General features: G+C 36.8%; 1 protein-coding gene across 1 annotated transcript; it reads right to left on the minus strand.

Annotated features, from left to right (window-relative positions):
- Positions 1-25359, minus strand: LOC117327456 (syntaxin-8-like). Its single transcript, XM_033884455.1, has 9 exons — positions 25285-25359; positions 14081-14180; positions 11111-11205; positions 10089-10190; positions 9745-9875; positions 8877-8969; positions 7591-7692; positions 6053-6144; positions 1-1301 (listed from the first exon to the last, which is right to left on the minus strand). Exons 1-8 carry the CDS (start codon positions 25344-25346, stop codon positions 6068-6070), a joined length of 762 nt encoding a protein of 253 aa, XP_033740346.1. The 5' UTR covers positions 25347-25359; the 3' UTR covers positions 1-1301; positions 6053-6067.
- Positions 25360-25435: the final 76 nt, after the last annotated feature.

Genomic DNA, 25435 nt, shown 5'->3' on the forward strand with positions numbered 1-25435 from the left:
TATTGTCTGATAATTTAATGTCCAGCAATATACAAAATATACAATAATGTAACACTTGTATGCACCAATCATTGTATCACAATACCACTTCCTCTCCCAGAGTAATGAGTACAAAAGTAAGCCAGGTAACAGGAAGCAGGTAAAAACTCCTGTAATTGTGTCAACAGGACGTTACTACAAGTTGTCTACAGTTGTTATAATGGAAATATCTCACATATTGGCAAAGTGTACAAATACCAATGTCTGTAATATTCCTAATGTTCTTTTCTGTAATGGAGGGGATATTTTACTTAATCAAAATACCTTAGTCATGGCTATATTAAAGTTTTGTTTATCTGTGAGAAGTATATGATTTTACCAGTCTATTTTGATCCAGACAGGCATTTATAAGATCTGTTGGACAAATATTGCAGCATTTGATGATATCTAGTAGATATACCATAAGTCAGTACATTAACCACAGTGAGAGAGTGGAAGGTGCTGAAATCAAACTTCAAATCTTACAGATTATATAAGTTTTAAATAAATAAAATGGAAGGATAATTATATAAGTATATAAACTTTAACATGTTTTGTGCTTACCTATAAATGTCCTGATAACTTCCTCTTAATATATTTATACTTTGTTTTCTTTGCAAGAGTTTTGACACCAGATGAAATCATGCCATGATCTTGTACTCCTAGTTCCCACCTGTTGTGTTACTATTGTAGAATGTATGTAAAGGGAAAGCTACCAAGTGATTTAAACCTCTCTGTACCATTAAACTTCCTCAGAATTTACATTCAACATATCTAATTACAAATCTCTTACAAAATCAAATTTCTTCCTCACCACATACTTTTCTTTATATCATAAGACCTATAATAATTTGTATGAATCATGATTTGGTTTTTTTCTTGTCCCAGAAATGCTTTTCCTTGTAACGATGGAATCTTCCTCCTAGTGAAGTGCAAACAAACATTGAAATGTGTTTAATGTACACTCCGGTATGTATACAAATGATATTGTATTGTTTGAAGATCTGGTATCAAACCAGGAAAATCACGTTCAGTAATCATGCTCTAGTACAACACACATTCAACATATATAACTGACTTCCACTTCGCTTGGGACTGGTTGTTTCATCCTTCCTGATTCCTTACAGCCTTCACTTGATCAACAAAACAAATTGTTTCAGAGTATTTCATGGTCCCATTGGATGGAAATTTCAAAAACATAAACATTTCCCAGGCACCTTAAGAACATAACACCTCATATTTCAGTTAGTCTTCATCTTATACAGCACAAACAGATAGGCATCCTGCAACAAAAATAAGAAAAAATATTTCCATAGTAACTGGTACATATAATTAGCACTGATTCACAAGCTCAGCTACGAAAGCTTGTTGGGATCATTTTTGTAGAGAACATTTTTTTTTGTTTTCGCATAATAACATGACAATAATAGGTTTTATCACAAAAATTATCGCTTCACTATTCAAAATAAATGCGTTATATTGCAAACTAACATTAGATTATCACTATAATACAGAGACGTAAATGGACCTCAGCATGTCAACATAATTTATGTTGATTGACTACACCTAACTAGGCCAATTGCCATTTAAATGTCCACCTGTTTAGGTGACATCACAACTTGTCATAACAAGAGGCCCAGAGGGCCTGTACCGCTCACCTGGTTTCATGAGATATTAAACAAGAATGATGCTTAAGTATATTTGTCGCTGGTATTGCTATGTCAATATATATCATAAGCATTTTATATGGGTACATGTACATTGGTTTTTTTTTAATCCTAAAAATGCCAAAAAGTGCATTAATCCATGAAATGAAATTGACTTTTGGCGTAACCCCATAGGGATGCTACCACACAAATGTGAGTGATATCCATTGCTTAGTTTCAGAAAAGGAAGTTGTTTAAACCAATTGACCATTTTTGGCCCCGCCCCTCATGCCCCTGGGGATCAGCCCCACCATTTGTACAATTTTGAATCCCTACCCCAAAAGGATGCTACCAGTCAAACCATTACTAAGTTTCAGAGAATAAGTTGTTTATATCAATTTAGCCAAATTGACCCCTTTTGGCCCCACCCCTCAGCCCCCTGGCGGCCCGGGTCAACCCCAACATCTGTACAATTTTGAATCCCCACCCCATAAACATGCTACCATACAAATGTGAGTGATATCCATTGCTTAGTTTCAGAAAAGGAAGTTGTTTAAACGAATTGACCATTTTTGGCCCAGCCCCTCATGCCCCTGGGGATCAGCCCCACCATTTGTACAATTTTGAATCCCTACCCCAAAAGGATGCTACCAGTCAAACCATTACTAAGTTTCAGAGAATAAGTTGTTTATATCAATTTAGCCAAAATGACCCCTTTTGGCCCCACCCCTCAGCCCCCTGGCGGCCCGGGTCAACCCCAACATTTGTACAATTTTGAATCCCCACCCCATAAACATGCTACCATACAAATGTGAGTGATATCCATTGCTTAGTTTCAGAGAAAAAGTTGTTAAAACAAATTGACCACTTTTGGCCCCGCCCCTCATGCCCCCTGGGGATCAGCCCCACCATTTGTACAATTTTGAATCCCTACCCCAAAAGGATGCTACCAGTCAAACCATTACTAAGTTTCAGAGAATAAGTTGTTTATATCAATTTAGCCAAATTGACCCCTTTTGGCCCCACCCCTCAGCCCCCTGTCGGCCCGGGTCAACCCCAACATCTGTACAATTTTGAATCCCCACCCCATAAACATGCTACCATACAAATGTGAGTGATATCCATTGCTTAGTTTCAGAGAAAAAGTTGTTTAAACAAATTGACCACTTTTGGCCCCGCCCCTCATGCCCCCTGGGGATCAGCCCCACCATTTGTACAATTTTGAATCCCTACCCCAAAAGGATGCTACCAGTCAAACCATTACTAAGTTTCAGAGAATAAGTTGTTTATATTAATTTAGCCAAATTGACCCCTTTTGGTCCCACCCCTCAGCCCGGGTCAACCCCAACATCTGTACAATTTTGAATCCCCACCCCATAAACATGCTACCATACAAATGTGAGTGATATCCATTGCTTAGTTTCAGAGAAAAAGTTGTTTAAACAAATTGACCACTTTTGGCCCGCCCCTCAGGCCCCTGGGGGGTCAGCCCAACCATTTGTACAATTTTGAATCCCCACCCCATAGGGATGCTACCAGGCACATATGAGCAATATCCATTGCTCAGTTTCAGAGAAAAAGTTGCCAAATTGACACCTTTTTGCCCCGCCTCTCAGCCCCCAGGGGGGTCAACCCTGTCATTTGTACAATTTTGAATCCCTACCTCAAGAGGATACTACTCATGAAATATGAGAGCTATCCATTGCTTAGTTTCAGAGTAGAAGTCGTTTATATCAATTCTGCTAAACTGACCCTTTTTGGCCCCACCCCTCAGCCCCCAGGGGGGTCAGCCCAGTCATTTGTACAATTTCAAATTCCTACCCCAAGGTGATGCTACCAGTCAAATATGAGAGATATCCATTGCTTGGTTCCAGAGAAGAAGTCGTTCATTTGGCCCCGCCCCTCAGGCCCCTGGGGGGTCAGCCCCATCATTTGTACAATTGTGAATCCCAACTTCATAGTGATGCTACCAGAAAATATGAGCAATAGCCATTGCTTGGTTTCAGAGAAGAAGTCGTTTATATCAATATAGCCCGATTAACCACATTTGGCCCCACCCCTCAGGTCCCTGGGGGGTCAGCCCCCTCATTTGTACAATTTTGAATCCCCACCCCATAGTGATGCTACCAGGCAAATATGAGCGATAGCCATTGCTTTGTTTCAGAGAAGAAATTGTTTATATCAATAGCGCCAAATTGACCCCTTTTGGCCCCGCCCCTCAGGCCCCTGGGGGGTCAGCCCCCTCATTTGTACAATTTTGAATCCCCACCCCATAGTGATGCTACCAGGCAAATATGAGCGATAGCCATTGCTTTGTTTCAGAGAAGAAATTGTTTATATCAATAGCGCCAAATTGACCCCTTTTGGCCCCGCCCCTCAGGCCCCTGGGGGGTCAGCCCCCTCATTTGTACAATTTTGAATCCCCACCCCATAGTGATGCTACCAGGCAAATATGAGCGATAGCCATTGCTTGGTTTCAGAGAAGAAGTCGTTTATATCAATATAGCCCGATTAACCACATTTGGCCCCACCCCTCAGGCCCCTGGGGGGTCAGCCCCCTCATTTGTACAATTTTGAATCCCCACCCCATAGTGATGCTACCAGGCAAATATGAGCGATAGCCATTGCTTTGTTTCAGAGAAGAAGTTGTTTATATCAATAGCGCCAAATTGACCCCTTTTGGCCCCGCCCCAGAGGCCCTCAGGGGGTCAGCCCCACCATTTGTACAATTTTGAGTCCCCTTACCCATACGGATGCTTCTGACCAAATTTGTTTAAATTCTGATCAGCTGTTATGAAGAAGGAGTCAAATAAGTCAATTGTTGACGGACGGACGACAGACGGACGGACGACGGACGCCACGGTATGGCATAAGCTCACCTTGGTCCTTCGGACCAGGTGAGCTAATAATAATCTAGCTGTGAAACAAAAATGTCAAGATACAGAAAGTCAACTTATACACATCAAATTCAATATTCTACTTAATCATACAACAAATCATTGTAATACTTGAGTCATATAAATAACATCTCTGAGCATACACACTGTATCAAAATATTACCCCACTCAACGTCATTGTTCATTAAATAAAATAAAAAGCTTTCTTATTATATAGGTTTTTTATTTTTAGAGAGCCAGGAAAGAGCTGAGTATACCCTATGTCAGCCAATTAGGGGACAAATCAAGACAGAACTCAACCATGTGACAAGGCAGCAGGGCCCCAGCAGGTAGAATGTATGCTATGTGGGACAGAGAACCTGGAGAAATCTTCCGAAATTCAACGATCAATGTTAAGACGTGTCACCAGGAAACATGATCCATATATATATATCCCCTGAAGAGCGGCAGAATGTAGCTGCGAAAGTACTAGGGAGACAGCAGATCTGTGTTTGGCTTTTTATTTTATTATTATTTACCGTCACATGGACATTTCAACTTTATTCTATATATATATATATTTGACTTGTGACCTAAGTCAAATAACTTGATAACCACGTCAGTAAGTTTCCCTGGATACCTGTAATGTAATCTGAACAAAATTAACATGGATTTAGCAACCAAAACATTTGTTTCAAAAGTTTTGGACACCTTTTAAATGTCATTGTGTTTGATAATCCAGCTTTGCCTGTAGTCGACAGAGGGGAAGAGGAAGCTTGGAATTATGTGGACTCTAATCGACGACGGGGAAGAGGGAGCATATTTTTCCATTGACTATAGTTGACAAGGGTAGGGAAAGAGTTGATGCAATTTTGAACATGATTTTTTCTTTAGTTTTAAGGCAAGATATATTTGTGTAGTATGGTGAAGATCAAGGCTTTCCTTAAGTGTATTGTGAAACATAAACTTACCTATGACTGCCCTGATCAAGGCTTTCTTTAAGTGTATTGTGAAACATAAACTTACCTATGACTGCCGTGATCAAGGCTTTCCTTTAGTTAATTGTGAAACATAAACTTACCTATGACTGCCGTGATCAAGACTTTCCTTTAGTAAATTGTGAAACATAAACTTACCTATGACTGCCGTGATCAAGGCTTTCTTTAAGTGTATTTTGAAACATAAACTTACCTATGACTGCCGTGATCAAGACTTTCCTTTAGTTAATTGTGAAACATAAACTTACCTATGACTGCCATGATCAAGACTTTCCTTTAGTTAATTGTGAAACATAAACTTACCTATGACTGCTGTGATCAAGGCTTTCTTTAAGTGTATTGTGAAACATAAACTTACCTATGACTGCCATGATCAAGACTTTCCTTTAGTTAATTGTGAAACATAAACTTACCTATGACTGCTGTGATCAAGGCTTTCCCATAGGTGTGTTGTGAAGTATTAACTTCCCATGGACAAGGTTTCCCATTAGTGTGTTGTGAAGCATCAACCTACCTTTGACTGCTGTGGTCAAGCTTTCCCATTACTTGGTACAACTGCCACAACAATAATGGCGATGAACAACAGCACAATGACAACCCAGTAACCTACAACAACAGGAGGATAATGGTGTTACCAGCAGCCTGAAGCACTGATGTCAAACCGGTTCAGCCATTTTTTATACCACAAAATTAAAGTCACAAGGTGAAGAATCATGAAATACTTACATACCAAATTTCATCAAAATCAAACAATATCTATATTTTTTTTACCAATCAGAGGCTTCCATTTCATAACCATGGCAACCAAACTTCTTGAAACTGTTGCCATCATGTTCATCATCCCTAAAATCCCTATGTACCAATTTTTGGCAGAATCATCAATCACCTCAACTTTGACAAATTATTTCATTACCATGGCATCCAAGTCACTCAAAACTGTTGCCATTGCTTTAGGCACCCTTTAAAATAAAACCCCTATGTACCAAATTTCAGAAAAATCAGACAATACCTAAATTTCCACCAATCAGGAGCCAGTATTTTCTGTATTTCAATTTGTTAAATGTTCAAATTTAACAACATCAAGACACTCCTCAGATAGTCAATTTATGTTAACGAAAATTAATATTTACATTCCAAATTTTCAGAAGACTGTAAATTGTCCAAAAAAGAACATCCAAGATGCAACTAATCAAATGCCTCCACTGGTCAGCCATTTTTTATTTCATCTTAGAGCCTGCCTTATACTTATACTCATTATCATTTGATGCCCAAAATAGAAGACAAGTTATGGTTCAAAATGTTTAGCCAATCAGAGGCTCTGGTGGCTAACTTGGATGGTTTTTGAAAAAAAAAACAAAAACAAAAACAAATAATCCCTCAAAGTTTGTTGAAGAACTGACTAACATAATTTTATGCTAATATACATGTAGCTTAATCTAAATCAATCAAGTAAATAAATCTGTCCAAGGGTTCAAGAGATAACTTTTGTGTCACAAATCCAACGTGTACTGCTTTTGGGTCTTCAAAATATGATGATCATGATTATCATGAAATAAGGAAAGTTTAACAATAATTTATATTTTACCCATTTATAAATGTGCCATTGTTCATGCTGTCATTGTTACACGTCTGCCTTACATTGGATATGCCAGGTATATATTTGTGTCTTGATTTACACTTTGCTAAGATTTTTGCCGATATTGACTCAAATATTCCAAACTCATACTTGTTTTTTTAAGTATTATTTTGCATAATTTCAAAAGGTTCATCAATATTTATTTAATTTTGTTTGCACTGACCAAAGGATTACCATATATACAGATCGTGTCTGTAGATCAGACAGATATCGATAAACAGAAGTACAAACATAAAACGTGATTCTACTATACTTTATAACCCTTACATAGTACAATATTGTGATGAACTATGGAGTTAATTTTATATAAACACTGAGTGTAAGGTCTCCTTACTTGATCCTATCAGAGTGAATTTATCCATCAATGTTACATATCATGCTTGTTTGCCTCACAACTCTGATGTTCATGTACTTACAACAGGCGTTGGATTTCCTATCTACGATACGGATATGTTTGGTCTCCTTCTTTAGCCGTTCTCCTGTCCGGTCTGTATGATCTGTGATATCGTCTATCAAGACTAAAAAAACACAAATGACAGAATTCATAAAATTGTATTGGAAATTTTGTTTCTTGAAATGTGATACAGAATAAAAATACATTGCATATAACTTAACAAGTATCTACTGAAATCGAGATGTTCAATATAAGTATTACAAGTATCTCCTCTTGTCTTACACCAGAAAATAGGATGACTGTCACAAGATTTCAGATTTCTAATCTAACCCAGTAACTTGAGACATTCTCTGAATTCCTCTGACTTATTGATACTTTTCTTATTTATGTCATAGTCATGCAGTTTAAACGTCATCACAGTGAGTATATATATACATGTGTTCAAAATAATGAACAATGGGCAATAGCCATCATAGATAAGTGTTATAAAAACAGATGATGACATGGGACATGTATTTCAGACAATCTTTTTTTATGAAGAAAGGAATACTTATATAAAAAAATAATAGGTTTTCAGCAGTGACCTACTATATCAATTTAGATATATACTAATTATAGAATTGAGACCTAGAAGACAAACTTTTTCCTAACCTACACTGAATGGACGTTGGTTCTTTGGGGATTTCCCTACTATAATTTATATAATGATAGAATACTGTTATTTTGGCTGCACGTTTATAAGACAGATTTAATTTTTGACAGATATGGCAATGCAAATGCACCTCACAAATATGAAACAGCAATGATTAGAATTTATATTGGGAAGAGATATTTAAATGAATTTTGGCAAAAATATAATGAGTGTAATCAACGACTGCTATAAGCTCACCTGTGGCAGCCATGGTAAAAAGCTTATACCAAAAATTTCAGTTATTTACTTAAACATAAGATATTTTTGCAAACTTGATTCAAATTCTAAAAGTTATCCCAACCAACTTAGATTTGATGAATAATTAAATCCAAAATATGTAAAAATTCATAAAAAAATTCATAATATTTCCAAAACTAAAAAAAAATTTTTAGAACTATTTTTTTGCAGCAACATCACTCCTTATAGGCCTCTAATAAATGTTTACAGCTATTTGGAAGGATGTGGGGTGTATGCTTATGATCTTATTAGTTTTGGGGTATGAAGTGGATGCAACTGCCGCTGCCTTCATGACAACATTAAACCCCCAGTTTCTCCTAACCAGTGCACTAAAAAAATCAATCTCACAATATAGACCCAGTGTACTGCTGAGTACTGACCATTCTGGCTATCCACCTCATCACCGATGTCAATGGCCATCTGTTTTTGTCGGGACAGGACACTGGATAGGGCATCCAGGCCTCTGTCCTGCTCTGAAAACATCAAAATCAATAAAAAGGTAACAAACAGGGCGATCGCTCTTTTTAGAAAAAAATTCAATAGTCCTACCATAAAGGTAACAAACAGGACAATCACTCTGTTTAGTAAAATTTCAATAGTCCTACCATAAAGGTAACAAACAGGACAATCACTCTGTTTAGTAAAACTTCAATAGTCCTACCATTTCTGTGTGTTTGTAACACGATGTGTTTATATAAGGCATACCTCAGTACAAGGGAGATAATTATCATGCGTATATCATCGACATCTTTACCAAGAAATGTAAATATTATGCTTTTATCAGTACAAGGGAGATAATTATCATGCATATATCATCGACATCTTTACCAAGAAATGTAAATATTATACTTTTATCATCGACATCTTTACCAAGAAATGTAAATATTATACTTTATCCAACTCTTGTCACAATTTTATGCAAGAAGTATTTCAGAAACTTTCGGAATATTTCCACAAATGTGCCTTTGTCAACTTGGTTTTCTATAAATCTCACATTCTGGTATCCTGGAGGTACGAAATCTAATTGATTGCCTGTGAGAACCTATTTTACCTCTAGCTACTTTACCATATCCAGCAATAATGCCATGCCTAGCACCATTAACAACCCATATCTACTGCTAATAAGCCCATCACCTGATATTGAGTCTGAGATTGTGTATTTCCATCCTGGGTTTATTGTACGATAAATATGGCGAATTTTTTGACAGCTCCAAATGTGACACAGTAACCAAAATAATGTAGGTTTACCTTGAATAACTTGCTGCTGTTGATTACGGAGATCATTGTTGGACATGTCTCGATACTCATCTGGGTCGTCCCTCATCCCCCAGGGATCATTACTTCCAAATGTGTCTCCTGCTGATCCCATTAGGGAGTACCTGTATCCATCATAATCAATACAAGTCATTAATTACAAGATTAAATCATGAAAATTTTCATATACAGCAAAATACAATTTTAATGAATCCCAATGGGCCATAAAACATTACAAGTTTTACTGCAGTAATGAACTAGTACACATTTAAAGTCCTACAAACTGGGCTTGTTTTGAGTTTTGTCTATTTTACAGACACCTTCCAGTCATACCTTACCTTGTATCTCCTCCCTCATTACGGAATGCTTGTTCAATCTGTTTCTCTTTCGTTGTTAAATTATCAGTCATCATTTGGCGACGTTCCACCTCTCTCTGAGTACTGATTTTGTCAAGATCAATGGTACATTGTATACATCCTTACCTCTTCAGGAGGTATTTAGATTAGATAGTCAATTTAACAGAAATACCTTCAAACTAAATGCCCTGCCATTGCCGTTCTTACTTTCTCAGTGAATTTGTAGACTTATAAAACTTTTCTATGCGAGATATTCACCAGATACAAAGATTTATGTAAGAATTAGAAAATCAAAAGCAATGGCATAAGCTTGATGAAAGAATTGTTGTTCATTGAAAATAGATAAATTTAATCATTTTCAAAATATACAACAACGAAATTATGAACCAGTCTGACTATAGCAGTCTCATCAAATATGCTTATTAGTACTCTATGTAGTAATTACAGGGTATATATGCCAGACCAGTGACATTTGCCAAAATTTGATAACTCATGTGAACATGAGAAATGAGTACTTGGGTGTAACAGGAAGTTGATCAAGACACATGATATAAGAATCTGTTACATTCCTTTCACAAATATCTGTGAACAATCCTGATCAATCAGGTCATAGTAGCAGCTTTGGGGATATTTACTCTCTTGTGCTTCAGGAAAGTGTGAGCTGCTGGGGATCATATTGGGAAGTACATAAACAAGTGTATGCCAATACCAACATAATGTTACGATGCAAAGACTAATACATTGTCTATGTATTTCCAAAGTTACTGGTGACATAAAGGGCATTAACTCTTGTTAACATATGTTTATGCCTTATATTCTACCTTTGTTTCCCTGTGTGATAAAGACCCCACCAGTGTGTTCCCAACACCTGTCTAGTGGTTCTACCTTGGTTGCTATCCTACAGTATCCCTGAGCTGTGGTGGTTCTTTAACATGGTAGAGAGCTGTGGTGGTTCTTTACCATGGTAGAATTGACTATTCACCACATATATTTAGCAAGGATACATATGGTAGGAGGACGAGGCACGGATCAGTTGCTGCTTCAGCTTGTTGAGGTCATTGGCGAACTGTTTCATGGACACCCGTATCTGGGCAGTTAGCTAGAAACATATATACAACAGATAATTGAGATATATTTCAAAAAGTTTCATCACAACAAATTTAATAGTTTTTAAATCAACAACCGGAAAATGTTATTAGAACAATTTGAAAGAAAACTAGAAAATGTGAACTTTAATGATACATGAGAGTTATAAGAGATAGGAGAATCAACAGTCCTGTTAAGTAATCCTCTTGTATTAATACCTGACAGTCTCCAACAGAGAACCTTACAAAAATATACATCAAAGAATACTTCTCTTCTTTATTGTGGTTTAGATATTTGTCATTGTAAGTCTAATAGTAAATATTGTCTTGATGGCAACCTGTAGCACTAGGGACATGTTAACAATACCTAAACCAGTATCTAGACCAGTTAAATGAAGATAACAGTTCTTAGTTATTTAGAACTATTCTTTTTCGAATGCACTAAGTTAAATACTACATGTATATAATATCTCTTTAATTTGAAGGGGAGAACTTATTTAGAAACTGTAGTAAACAAGAGGCCCATGGGGCCTGTATCGCTCACCTGGTTGGATTTGACCAAATGTCAAAATAATGTTCATGTTCAATTTGTTAATACATTATACAAAAATGTACTCTCTGAAAGACCATATGGATTATTTTTTACAACATAATGGTGTTTAAAGAAACTAAGTCCCTTAGGGTGGGGAAAACCCTTTGGCCTATGTTTACATAAGAATTGTGTTTATCTCTTAATGCCCAGCGTTACTATACATAGTTATGGGATTGAGGGTCACAGTAACCATTTATGCAAAATCTGTTCCCCCATCACCACGGATGTTTCTGACAAAATTGGGTTCAAATCCATTTAAAACTCAAATCTCTATTTCCCCTATTTGGCCCCTCCCTTCAGGCCCCTTGGTGGTCAGAGTCAATATTTATATAAACTCTCTTTCCCCCTTCCCCTAAGAATATTCCAGACCAAATTTGGTTCAAATCCATTAATAACTTTATGAATAATAGCGATTTAAAGGATAAACCCCTATTTCCCTATTTGGCCCCGCCCCTCAGGTCCCTAGGGGTTAAGAGTAAAAATTTATACAAACTATGTTCCCCTTCTACCAAGGATGTTCCTGACCAAATTTGGTTCAAATTCATTCATAACTTTATGACTAGTAGCGATTTAAAGGAGTAACCCTATTTCCCCTATTTGGCCCCGCCCCTCAGGTCCCTAGGGGTTCAGAGGAAAAATTTATGCAAACTCTGTTCCCCTTCTGCCAAGGATGTTCCTGACCGAATTTGGTTCAAATTCATTCATAACTTTATGACTAGTAGCGATTTAAAGGAGTAACCCTATTTCCCCTATTTGGCCCCGCCCCTCAGGCCCCTGGGGGTTCAGTGTAAAAATTTAAACAAACTCTGTTCCCCTTCTGCCAAGGATGTTACTGACCGAATTTGGTTCAAATTCATTCATAACTTTATGACTAGTAGCGATTTAAAGGAGTAACCCTATTTCCCCTATTTGGCCCAGCCCCTCAGGCCCCTTGGGGTTCAGAGTAAAAATTTATACAAACGCTGTTCACCTTCTGCCAAGAATGTTCCTGACCAAATTTGGTTCAAATTCATTAATAACTTTATGACTAGTAGCGATTTAAAGGAGTAACCCTATTTCCCCTATTTGGCCCCGCCTCTCAGGTCCCTAGGGGTTCAGAGGAAAAATTTATACAAACTCTGTTCCCCTTCTGCCAAGGATGTTCCTGACCAAATTTGGTTCAAATTCATTCATAACTTTATGACTAGTAGCGATTTAAAGGAGTAACCCTATTTCCCCTATTTGGCCCCGCCCCTCAGGCCCCTGGGGGTTCAGAGTAAAAATTTATACAAACTCTGTTCCCTTTCTGCCAAGGATGTCACTGACCAAATTTGGTTCAAATTCATTCATAACTTCATGACTAGTAGCGATTTAAAGGAGTAACCCTATTTCCCCTATTTGGCCCCGCCCCTCAGGCCCCTGGGGGTTCAGAGTAAAAATTTATACAAACTCTGTTCACCTTCTGCCAAGGATGTTCCTGACCAAATTTGGTTCAAATTCATTCATAACTTTATGACAAGTAGCGATTTAAAGGATTAACCCTATTTCCCCTATTTGGCCCCGCCCCTCAGGCCCCTGGGGGTTCAGAGTAAAACTGTATACAAACTCTGTTCCCCTTCCCCCAAGGATGTTCCTGACCAAATTTGGTGAAAATCCATTCAATACTTTATGACTAGTAGCGATTTAAAGAAAAAGTTGACGGACGCCGGACGCCGGACGCCGGACGACGGACGCTGCACCATGGCATAAGCTCACCGGCCCTTCGGGCCAGGTGAGCTAAAAACAGGCTTCAAGAATTGGGGCAAAGATGTACATGGTATATCAGTATTGCTAAGATAGTACCACATTAAATGGTGTACAGTTACTCAATATGAAATTTTTTTTCTCATTCAGATTTTTTTCTGTTACTTGTACATATACAGTTGAGAAGGACACTTCACAAGCGGCCCATGGGTCTTATTGGTCACCTGCGTTCTGATATACATAAATGGACTGGTGTATCATATGTATTGAAATTGAAAAAATACCCGTTCAACTCAAGGTTACATTATCTTTGGCTCAGGTGGCCTAAAAACCCCGACACCATAACCTTAATGTTGATGATCACTCATTCTGTACCAATACACTGGCAAGATACATTGATCCAGTGACAGAACTACCCACATATCAGATATTACTTCAATTATCTTTATCATAAACTGTTCTTTTTTTATAACCAAATGTTATTTTTATAACAAACTGTTTATTTCCTACTAATCATAAAATCCATAATTCTATAGAACAAAAACAAGGGGACATAGCAAATTAACGATTTGTACCTTTGTGTATGTAGAACTGGTTCTGTTGTGTTTATTTCTCTCATTGATTTTCACCATCAGGTCTTGTCCAAGCCTTGCACAGCTATCATACTCAGTCAACCTAAAAATTAACGATAATATCTATTACACACATTACTGACATACAGCTATCTGGAGTCAATCAACCTGGAAATTAACCTGGAAATTAATATATATTACACACATTACAGACACACAGCTATCTATAATATCTATTACACACATTACTGACACACAGCTATCTATAATATCTATTACACACATTACTGACACACAGCTATCTATAATATCTATTACACACATTACTGACACACAGCTATCTATAATATCTATTACACACATTACTGACACACAGCTATCTATAATATCTATTACACACATTACTGACACACAGCTATCTATAATATCTATTACACACATCACAGATACACAGCTATCTATAATATCTATTACACACATTACAGATACACAGCTATCTATAATATCTATTACACACATTACAGATACACAGCTATCTATAATATATTACACACATTACAGATACACAGCTATCTATAATATCTATTACACACATTACAGATACACAGCTATCTATAATATATATTACACACATTACTGACACACAGCTATCTATAATATCTATTACACACATTACAGATACACAGCTATCTATAATATCTATTACACACATTACAGATACACAGCTATCTATAATATCTATTACACACATTACAGATACACAGCTATCTATAATATCTATTACACACATTACAGATACACAGCTATCTATAATATCTATTACACACATTACAGATACACAGCTATCTATAATATCTATTACACACATTACAGATACACAGCTATCTATAATATCTAATACACACATTACAGATACACAGTTATGTAGTGATGTTACACACATTACTGACACACAGTTGTGTATTGATGTTACACACATTACTGACACACAGTTGTGTAGTGATGTTACACACATTACTGACACACAGTTGTGTAGTGATGTTACACACATTACTGACACACAGTTGTGTAGTGATGTTACACACATTACTGACACACAGTTGTGTAGTGGTCATGATGTTACACACATTACTGACACAGTTGTGTAGTGATGTTACACACATTACTGACACACAGTTGTGTAGTGATGTTACACACATTACTGACACAGTTGTGTAGTGATGTTACACACATTACTGACACACAGTTGTGTAGTGATGTTACACACATTACTGACACACAGTTGTATAGTGATGTTACACACATTACTGACACACAGTTGTGTAGTGATGTTACACACATTACTGACACACATTTGTGTAGTGATGTTACACACATTACTGACACACAGTTGTGTAGTGATGTTACACACATTACTGACACACAGTTGTATAGTGATGTTACACACATTACTGACACAGTTGTGTAGTGGTCATGATGTTACACACATTACTGACACATTTGTGTAGTGATGTTACACACATTACTGACACACAGTTGTGTAGTGATGTTACACACATTACTGACACACAGTTGTATAGTGATGTTACACACATTACTGACACACAGTTGTGTAGTGATGTTACACACATTACTGACACACATTTGTGTAGTGATGTTACACACATTACTGACACACATTTGTGTAGTGATGTTACACACATTACTGACACACAGTTGTGTAGTGATGTTACACACATTACTGACACAGTTGTGTAGTGGTCATGATGTTACACACATTACTGACACACAGTTGTGTAGTGATGTTACACGCATTACTGACACACAGTTGTGTAGTGATGTTACACACATTACTGACACAGTTGTGTTGTGAGGTTACACACATTACTGACACACAGTTGTGTAGTGATGTTACACACATTACTAACACAGTTGTGTAGTGATGTTACACACATTACTAACACAGTTGTGTAGTGATGTTACACACATTACTGACACCCAGTTGTATAGTGATGTTACACACATTACTGACACAGTTGTGTAGTGGTCATGATGTTACACACATTACTGACACACAGTTGTGTAGTGATGTTACACACATTACTGACACAGTTGTGTAGTGATGTTACACACATTACTGACACAGTTGTGTAGTGGTCATGATGTTACACACATTACTGACACACAGTTGTGTAGTGATGTTACACACATTACTGACACAGTTGTGTAGTGATGTTACACACATTACTGACACAGTTGTGTAGTGATGTTACACACATTACTGACACAGTTGTGTAGTGGTCATGATGTTACACACATTACTGACACACAGTTGTGTAGTGATGTTACACACATTACTGACACACTTGTGTATATTACACACATTACTGACACAATTTGTAGTGATGTTACACACATTACTGAACACTGTATGATGTTCACCATTACTGACACACAGGGAATTTTCCCCCCCCAAACCCCCAAAAAAAAAAATACCCTTTTTAATTTAACCTCAACCGGTTTTTATTACACAAATTTAAAATTTTTTTTTAAAAAAAAAACCTTTAGGATGTTAAAAAATTCTCCCCTTTGGGGGTTCTTACTCCCCTTGGAAAAAAATTTGTGGTTTTTTAAACCCCTTTCTCCCTTTTTTTTACCCTTCTGACCCCCTTTTGGGGTTTTCCCCCAAAACCCAAAACCCCTTTTTAAAAAAAACCCCTTACTACCCCCCTTTTATTTTAACCCCAAAAAATTTTGTTGTTCACCTCAACCCTTTTAGGATTTACAACCAAAAACCCCCATTTTAAAACCCCAAAAAACCCCCGGGGGTTTTTACACCCCTTCCCCCCCCTTTTGGGGCCCCAAATTAATTTTACCCCCATTTTTAGGATTTTCCCCCTTCAACCATTTTAGGGAAAAACCCCCCTTTAACCCTTTTTTTTAAAAGTTTACCCTTACTGACCCAGTTGGGGTTTTTTTTCCCCAACAAAAAAATTTTACACCCCCCCCCCCCCCCCCCCCCCCCCTTTTTTTTTTTTTTTTTTTTTTTTTTATAAAAAAAATCCCCCTTTTTTTTCCCCCCTTTCCCCCTTAAACCCCCCCCCCTTTTTTTTTTTAAAATTTTAAACAAAAAAAAAAAATTTTCACCCACATTTGTTTTTTTAAATTGACCAAAACTTTTTTTTTAAAAAACCCCCCCAAAAACAAAAAAAAAAAAAACCCCTAAAAAAAACCCCTAAAAAAAAAAGAAAAAACCCCCAAAAAAAAACAAAAAAAAAAAAAACCCCCCAAAAACAAAAAAAATGGAGACACACGGCACCGTTGCTAGTATGTTACACACATTACTGAAACCGTTGTGTAGTGGATGTGTTACAAAACATTCTGACACATTGTGTAGTGATGTACACACATTCTGACACACAGTTGTGTAGTGATGTTACACACTTTAAAACTGACCACAGTTGATATGATTTACAACATTATGACACAACAGTGCTGTAAGTGATTTTACACACATCGTGTACACACATTAGGTAAGTGTTTACAAACAAATTTGACACGCTTTGTTTATCCCCCCCCCCCCCCCCCCCCCCCCCCCCCCCCCCCCCCCCCCCCCCCCCCCCCCCCCCCCCCCCCCCCCCCCCCCCCCCCCCCCCCCCCCCCCCCCCCCCCCCAAAAAAAAAAAAAAAAAAAAAAAAAAAAAAAAAAAAAAAAAAAAAAAAAAAAAAAAAAAAAAAAAAAAAAAAAAAAAAAAAAAAAAAAAAAAAAAAAAAAAAAAAAAAAAAAAAAAAAAAAAAAAAAAAAAAAAAAAAAAAAAAAAAAAAAAAAAAAAAAAAAAAAAAAAAAAAAAAAAAAAAAAAAAAAAAAAAAAAAAGTTTTATTTTTCTTTTTGAAAATTATTATGGGTTAAACAAAGATGCCAATTTGTGATATTTAAACATCTAAACCCAATTGTTTTTGGGTCCCTTTTAAAACCCTTGTTATTGTCCCCATTCGCCCCTTTTTAAATTGTTCCCCCTAATAAAATTTTTGGATTTCCCCCTTTTACGCCAAAATTTTTGGTTAAAAATTTAAACAACGGTAATTTAACAATAAACAAATTTCCAACCCCCCCCCCTTTTTTTCACCATTCCCCCCCTTTTGGAAATTTCCCCCCCTTTCCCCCTTTTTTAAAATTTAAACCCCCTCCCCTTTTTTGGGTTACCCCCCTAACCCCCCAAATGGTTTACACTTTCCCCCGTTTTAATTTCCCTTCAACCCTTTTGGGTTATTTTCCAAAAACATTCCCCCCTTTTTTTTACCACCCCCTTTTTTTTCCCCCTTCTCCCCATTTATTTTTCCCATTCTCACCTTTATTTTCCCCTTTAGTGATGTTACACACATTACTGACACACAGTTGTGTAGTGATGTTACACACATTACTGACACACAGTTGTATTGTGATGTTACACACATCACTGACACACAGTTGTGTAGTGATGTTACACGCATTACTGACACACAGTTGTGTAGTGATGTTACACACATTACTGACACAGTTGTGTTGTGATGTTACACACATTACTGACACACAGTTGTGTAGTGATGTTACACACATTACTGACACACAGTTGTGTAGTGATGTTACACACATTACTGACACAGTTGTGTAGTGATGTTACACACATTACTGACACACAGTTGTGAGTAGTGATGTTTCATACATTACTGACACACAGTTATGTAGTGATGTTACACACATTACTGACACACAGTTGTGTAGTGATGTTACACACATTACTGACACACAGTTGTGTAGTGATGTTACACACATTACTGACACACAGTTGTGTAGTGATGTTACACACATTACTGACACACAGTTGTGTAGTGATGTTACACACATTACTGACACACAGTTGTGTAGTGATGTTACACACATTACTGACACACAGTTGTGTAGTGATGTTACACACATTACTGACACACAGTTGTGTAGTGATGTTACACACATTACTGACACACAGTTGTGTAGTGATGTTACACACATTACTGACACACAGTTGTGTAGTGATGTTACACACATTACTGACACAGTTGTGTAGTGATGTTACACACATTACTGACACATTTGTGTAGTGATGTTACACACATTACTGACACACAGTTGTGTAGTGATGTTACACACATTACTGACACACAGTTGTATAGTGATGTTACACACATTACTGACACACAGTTGTGTATTGATGTTACACACATTACTGACACACATTTGTGTAGTGATGTTACACACATTACTGACACACAGTTGTGTAGTGATGTTACACACATTACTGACACACATTTGTGTAGTGATGTTACACACATTACTGACACACAGTTGTGTATTGATGTTACACACATTACTGACACACAGTTATGTAGTGATGTTACACACATTACTGACACACAGTTGTGTATTGATGTTACACACATTACTGACACACATTTGTGTAGTGATGTTACACACATTACTGACACACAGTTGTGTAGTGATGTTACACACATTACTGACACACATTTGTATAGTGATGTTAAACACATTACTGACACACAGTTGTGTAGTGATGTTACACACATTACTGACACACAGTTGTGTAGTGATGTTACACACATTACTGACACACAGTTGTGTAGTGATGTTACACACACATTACTGACACACAGTTATGTAGTGATGTTACACACATTACTGACACACAGTTGTGTAGTGATGTTACACACATTACTGACACACATTTGTGTAGTGATGTTACACACATTACTGACACACATTTGTATAGTGATGTTACACACATTACTGACACACAGTTGTGTAGTGATGTTACACACATTACTGACACACAGTTGTGTAGTGATGTTACACACACATTACTGACACACAGTTATGTAGTGATGTTACATACACATTACTGACACACAGTTGTGTAGTGATGTTACACACATTACTGACACACAGTTGTGTAGTGATGTTACACACATTACTGACACACATTTGTATAGTGATGTTAAACACATTACTGACACACAGTTGTGTAGTGATGTTACACACATTACTGACACACAGTTGTGTAGTGATGTTACACACATTACTGACACACAGTTGTGTAGTGATGTTACACACACATTACTGACACACAGTTATGTAGTGATGTTACACACATTACTGACACACAGTTGTGTAGTGATGTTACACACATTACTGACACAGTTGTGTAGTGATGTTACACACATTACTGACACACAGTTGTGTAGTGATGTTACACACATTACTGACACAGTTGTGTAGTGGTCATGATGTTACACACATTACTGACACATTTGTGTAGTGATGTTACACACATTACTGACACACAGTTGTGTAGTGATGTTACACACATTACTGACACACATTTGTATAGTGATGTTACACACATTACTGACACACAGTTGTGTAGTGATGTTACACACATTACTGACACACAGTTGTGTAGTGATATTACACACATTACTGACACCCAGTTGTGTAGTGATGTTACATACATTACTGACACACAGTTGTGTAGTGATGTTACACACATTACTGACACACAGTTGTGTAGTGATGTTACACACATTACTGACACACAGTTGTGTAGTGATGTTACACACATTACTGACACACAGTTGTGTAGTGATATTACACACATTACTGACACACAGTTGTGTAGTGATATATTACACACATTACTGACACACAGTTGTGTAGTGATGTTACACACATTACTGACACACAGTTGTGTAGTGATGTTACACACATTACTGACACACAGTTGTGTAGTGATGTTACACACATTACTGACACACAGTTGTGTAGTGATGTTACACACATTACTGACACACAGTTGTGTAGTGATGTTACACATCATGTAGAGAAATACATGCAGAAACCAGGCAAATCGTGTAGCACCACTTAGAGTAACCAGTGTTGACACAAAGAAAATCTGGTGGCATCACTTACAGTAACTGTTGTTAACACTAGGTAAATCTTGTAGCACCGATTAAGTTAGAGAAACCCATGTTGACACAAGTTAAATCTATCTTGTGGCACCACTTGGAGTAACCCATGTTGACACAAGTTAAATCTATCTTGTGGCACCACTTGGAGTAACCCATGTTGACACAAGTTAAATCTATCTTGTGGCACCACTTGGAGTAACCCATGTTGACACAAGTTAAATCTATCTTGTGGCACCACTTGGAGTAGTCCAGGCTGGCTCTAGGTAAATTGTGTCACCACTAGCTTACAGTAACCCATGTTGACACAAGGACAATTTTATAGCACCAATTAGAATAACCCAAACTAATGCATATGGACACCAGATGATATAACTTGTGACTTGAAACCTTATATCTATAGTATTTTTTTACCTTTGGTAAACCAATATGTATAATGGAGACGGGTTCCTGTTCCATTATTGAATTTAGAGATTGTTGACACAGATTAACAATGCTTATTAGGAATTATCAAAAAAGCTATCATGTGTACTTTTACTGTCTATACAATGAATATGGATTGCTATTTTGGTGGACGTGTACAAATTACCACTGACCTGACAAACCATTATGAAATGCATTAAATATAACATCTGAAAGGCTCTATTCTAATAAACTTTTATAATACTAGTAGGTGACATGAAAATCCTAGACCCTAGCAATATTGATCCCTACGACTTTTATTAATGTGGTCCAGTGTGTATATGGAAACATCAACCCATAACTGCTAATAAACATAAACAGCAAGACAAAACTGTCCAGGTCTTCAAAACAAAACTACATGTTACTAGTAGTAGTGACTATTACCCACAGCCAGCCAATAGCACAGAGGTTCTGTCATATCACTTCATAATTGATCCGCTTGACTGATGCATCTCAAAATGTATGGATTTGTCTTCTTTCATCTTTTTCTCAACTTTGAGTTGAGAACCCCAAATTCAAGTAACCTATATCTGGTCACAGGTGTCATTTAGTCCTATTCCATACAACATCATAAAAGTTTGTATTCATCAGATTGGGATATATCTGAAAGTCAATTGCAATGTGAAACAAGAGGCCCAAGGGACCTGTTTCAATTCATCAGGCATTAATCCAAGAAGTGGGTTTAAGGCGAAACATTTATTTGTTAAGTATTATGAGTTTGTTTAGTAAGAAGTCATTGATAGATGATTGATGTATTATTGTGTTAATTACAAAGCAATGGCAGTGATTTGAATTGGGATAAATATAATGATCATCTAATCCTAGATCTATATATATAGCTTGTTCTTGTGGTGCACCTTTTGAAAATGTGAATCATTATTTCTTTTGATGTCCCCTCTATTCTGCCTTTAGATACTATTTATATGATATTCCCTAACTATATTGGATATTCAAATTTGGAATTACACCTGTACTTACATCTGGTAGCTCTAATATATATCATTTGATGATAATGAATATATTTTAACCAAATTCAATAGTTACATTATATCTATCAATAGATTTAGTTGAAAACTTAAATCTAGAACTACTTTTACCATTGTCTTTTTTTTTTTTGGATGAATGAATGACTGTGTGGTTATTGATGTAATGCTATTTGCAAATGATGTGTGTAAATGTGTGTCATGTTTGTATTTTGTTGTGTTGTAATGTTCTTTCAATTTTTTTATGGGAGTCAGAGTCACCTTTTATGCAATATCTATTCCCCTTCTCCCAAGGATGTTTCTGACCAAATTAAGTTCATATCCATTCATAACTTAATGACTAGTAGGAATTAATAAGTTGGTCATGTTTTTGACTTCTTTGAAAATATTTACATAAGGAAGCGTGTTCTAAATTGCTGGCCAAAGACCACAGTTAATTTTCCTCAATGTTCTATTGAAGAAACAAATCAAGAATTTTGAAACTTTACATAAAATCTGGTTTGAATTTCATATTGTAGAACCATTCTCTTAATTTCAAGCTATTTTGATATTGGGATAACACAATTTCCTTCAATTTTCACATCTTTTACAATTGCAAATGTGACATATAAGAAGAATTAAAAAGTTTATATAGTTATTGTAATTGCAGGCCTCAGACCGCAAGTAATTACCTTCTATGTTCTACTTAAGAAAAACTTAATTAAAATATTTTTGAGACTTTCCATAAAATATGGTTTCCATTTCATTTGTAGAACCATTCTCTCAATTTCAAGCTATTTAGATATTTAGAAACACATTTTTCAATAATTTTCACTTCTTTGGTACTATTGCCATGCACTGTGAGATAGTTTATTAATTATTTATTATTGAGGGCCCATGGTGGCCGAGTGGTTAAGGTGTCCCGACACTTTTTTTTTCCCGTGTACTCCAGCTTTCATCCACCTCCAAACCTGGCACGTCCTTAAATGACCCTGGCTGTTAATAGGACATTAAACAAAATAAACCAAACCAAAATAGACAATGTGAATAAAACGTTGCTGTGTAACGTTGTAGGAACATTGTATGAAAACATTCCGCAAACTTTCATTTGCAAGATTACTACAAAATTAATGCAACATTGCATTCTGACGTAACTGCAACATTCTCCAGAAGTTGTGTGCCCACTGGGAGGGTCTAAAGGACGGAATAGAACATGGAACAAAATTGGTGTTTTGGGATAAATAAATATCTCATTTATCCAAAAATGTGTAACAGGAGAAGGAGAAAATGCAGCAGCCAGACCAAGGTTCGAACCCAGGACCCTCTGAACACTAGCCAGATGCTCTACCAATAGAGCTACCTAGTCACCGATGATCGACCCAGTCCAGTCCCCTTACACACCTCCCTCCTTTTTTCCCCAAGTCTTCACCCTCGAAGACACACCAGACACTTATACCACCACCGTGGGTATTTTAGTTGGGCGCCAATTTTGTAACAGGAGAAGGAGAAAATGTAGCAGCCAGTCTGGGGTTCGAACCCAGGACCCTCCGAACATTAGCTACCTGGTCACTGATGATCGACCCAGTCCCGCTATAAATGTAAGGTAGGAGTTATATCACAGCCGATTTTATTGTGTTTACACCAAATTCAACGTTTTCATATAGCGTTCTGGCCCTAAGGCCAGAGAAAACTAATTATAGAGAGCGCAGCTCGAACGGGCAAAGCCCGTTCGCATAGCGAACTTAATGGTAGAGATGTCTCGGAAACCCCCCCTTTTCCCCCAATATATTAGAGTTCAAAAACTTTCTCAGTAACCGGAAACAGAAAGTCACGACAAGATCCAGTGTTGCGCAAGACTGTATTCAAAGTCACATTCTCGGTCTCAGGAGATTACAAAATATCAAGATTTTAAAAACATTTAATGTTCGACTTCACACTAGTTAGAATTTGTTAATAAAATTGATCACGAACAAGTTCTTAATTTTTTATATTCAAAACGTAACGGTATAATTTTCAACGAAAATATTTCCGGTGTTTTACGAGTGCAGCTCCGGTCCGTTCGAGTTGCATACAAGTTTACCAAATATAGCACATAAAATAAAGAGGACTTCCGAATTTTTTTGTTGTCGTCTGCTGCTCATCTGCGAGATCTACTGTCCCGTCACCTTGTCATCGCTTAATCAGTCTATTTTAAGACTTATTCTACGATTAGTTTTTGTAGTAAGTTATCTAAATCATAATTCTTGTTGATATATACTTTATTACAAACCAGATATAGATAGTTGGCAATATATTCATTTTGTAACGTGGGATTTACTATTCTAGTACACTAGATTATGTGTGCTTGTTTCTCGAATTCCATGGGCACCGGGATTGCTGCGCTCTCACGTAGGCCATGCCTAAAATTATATTATGACTCTACTTTGGCTCTTCTGAACCTTCCTAAAGAAGAAAATTCTACATGTACTGTGATATTGCCTTAAGGTGTAAATTGTAAACATTACAAAATGTTCTTCTTACTCATATTCCTCTTCTGATATATAATAACCCTTAAATGAATACGTCAATCGATATAATTCACACTCAATGTTAGGTCAGTTGGGTGATCGATGGCACGATGTTGTATGACTATATAGGCCTACAGTAGGCTAGCCTAACCAGATAACATCTGAGGCCCAGCATGCCAAGTCACTGTCAATCAGATTCACTCAATCGAAATAGTAGTGTAATAATGATTTGCCGAGTGTTTAAGTGGATCTTATTATTTAGTATCTCTTTCGTTCTTACCAAGTGTCACTTGCCATCTTGTGATATATACGGATGTTGTGAACCAAATTTGTTTTGCGCATGTTCAGGAAACCAGAAAACTTCCGGAAATTGAAACTTTCACCCTTGACCCCATTTGACCTGCTATAGCAATGTGTAGTTATTTTTAGAA

The sequence above is a fragment of the Pecten maximus genome, chromosome 1 (assembly GCF_902652985.1).
Source record: "Pecten maximus chromosome 1, xPecMax1.1, whole genome shotgun sequence".
In the NCBI taxonomy this organism is placed as follows: domain Eukaryota; kingdom Metazoa; phylum Mollusca; class Bivalvia; order Pectinida; family Pectinidae; genus Pecten; species Pecten maximus.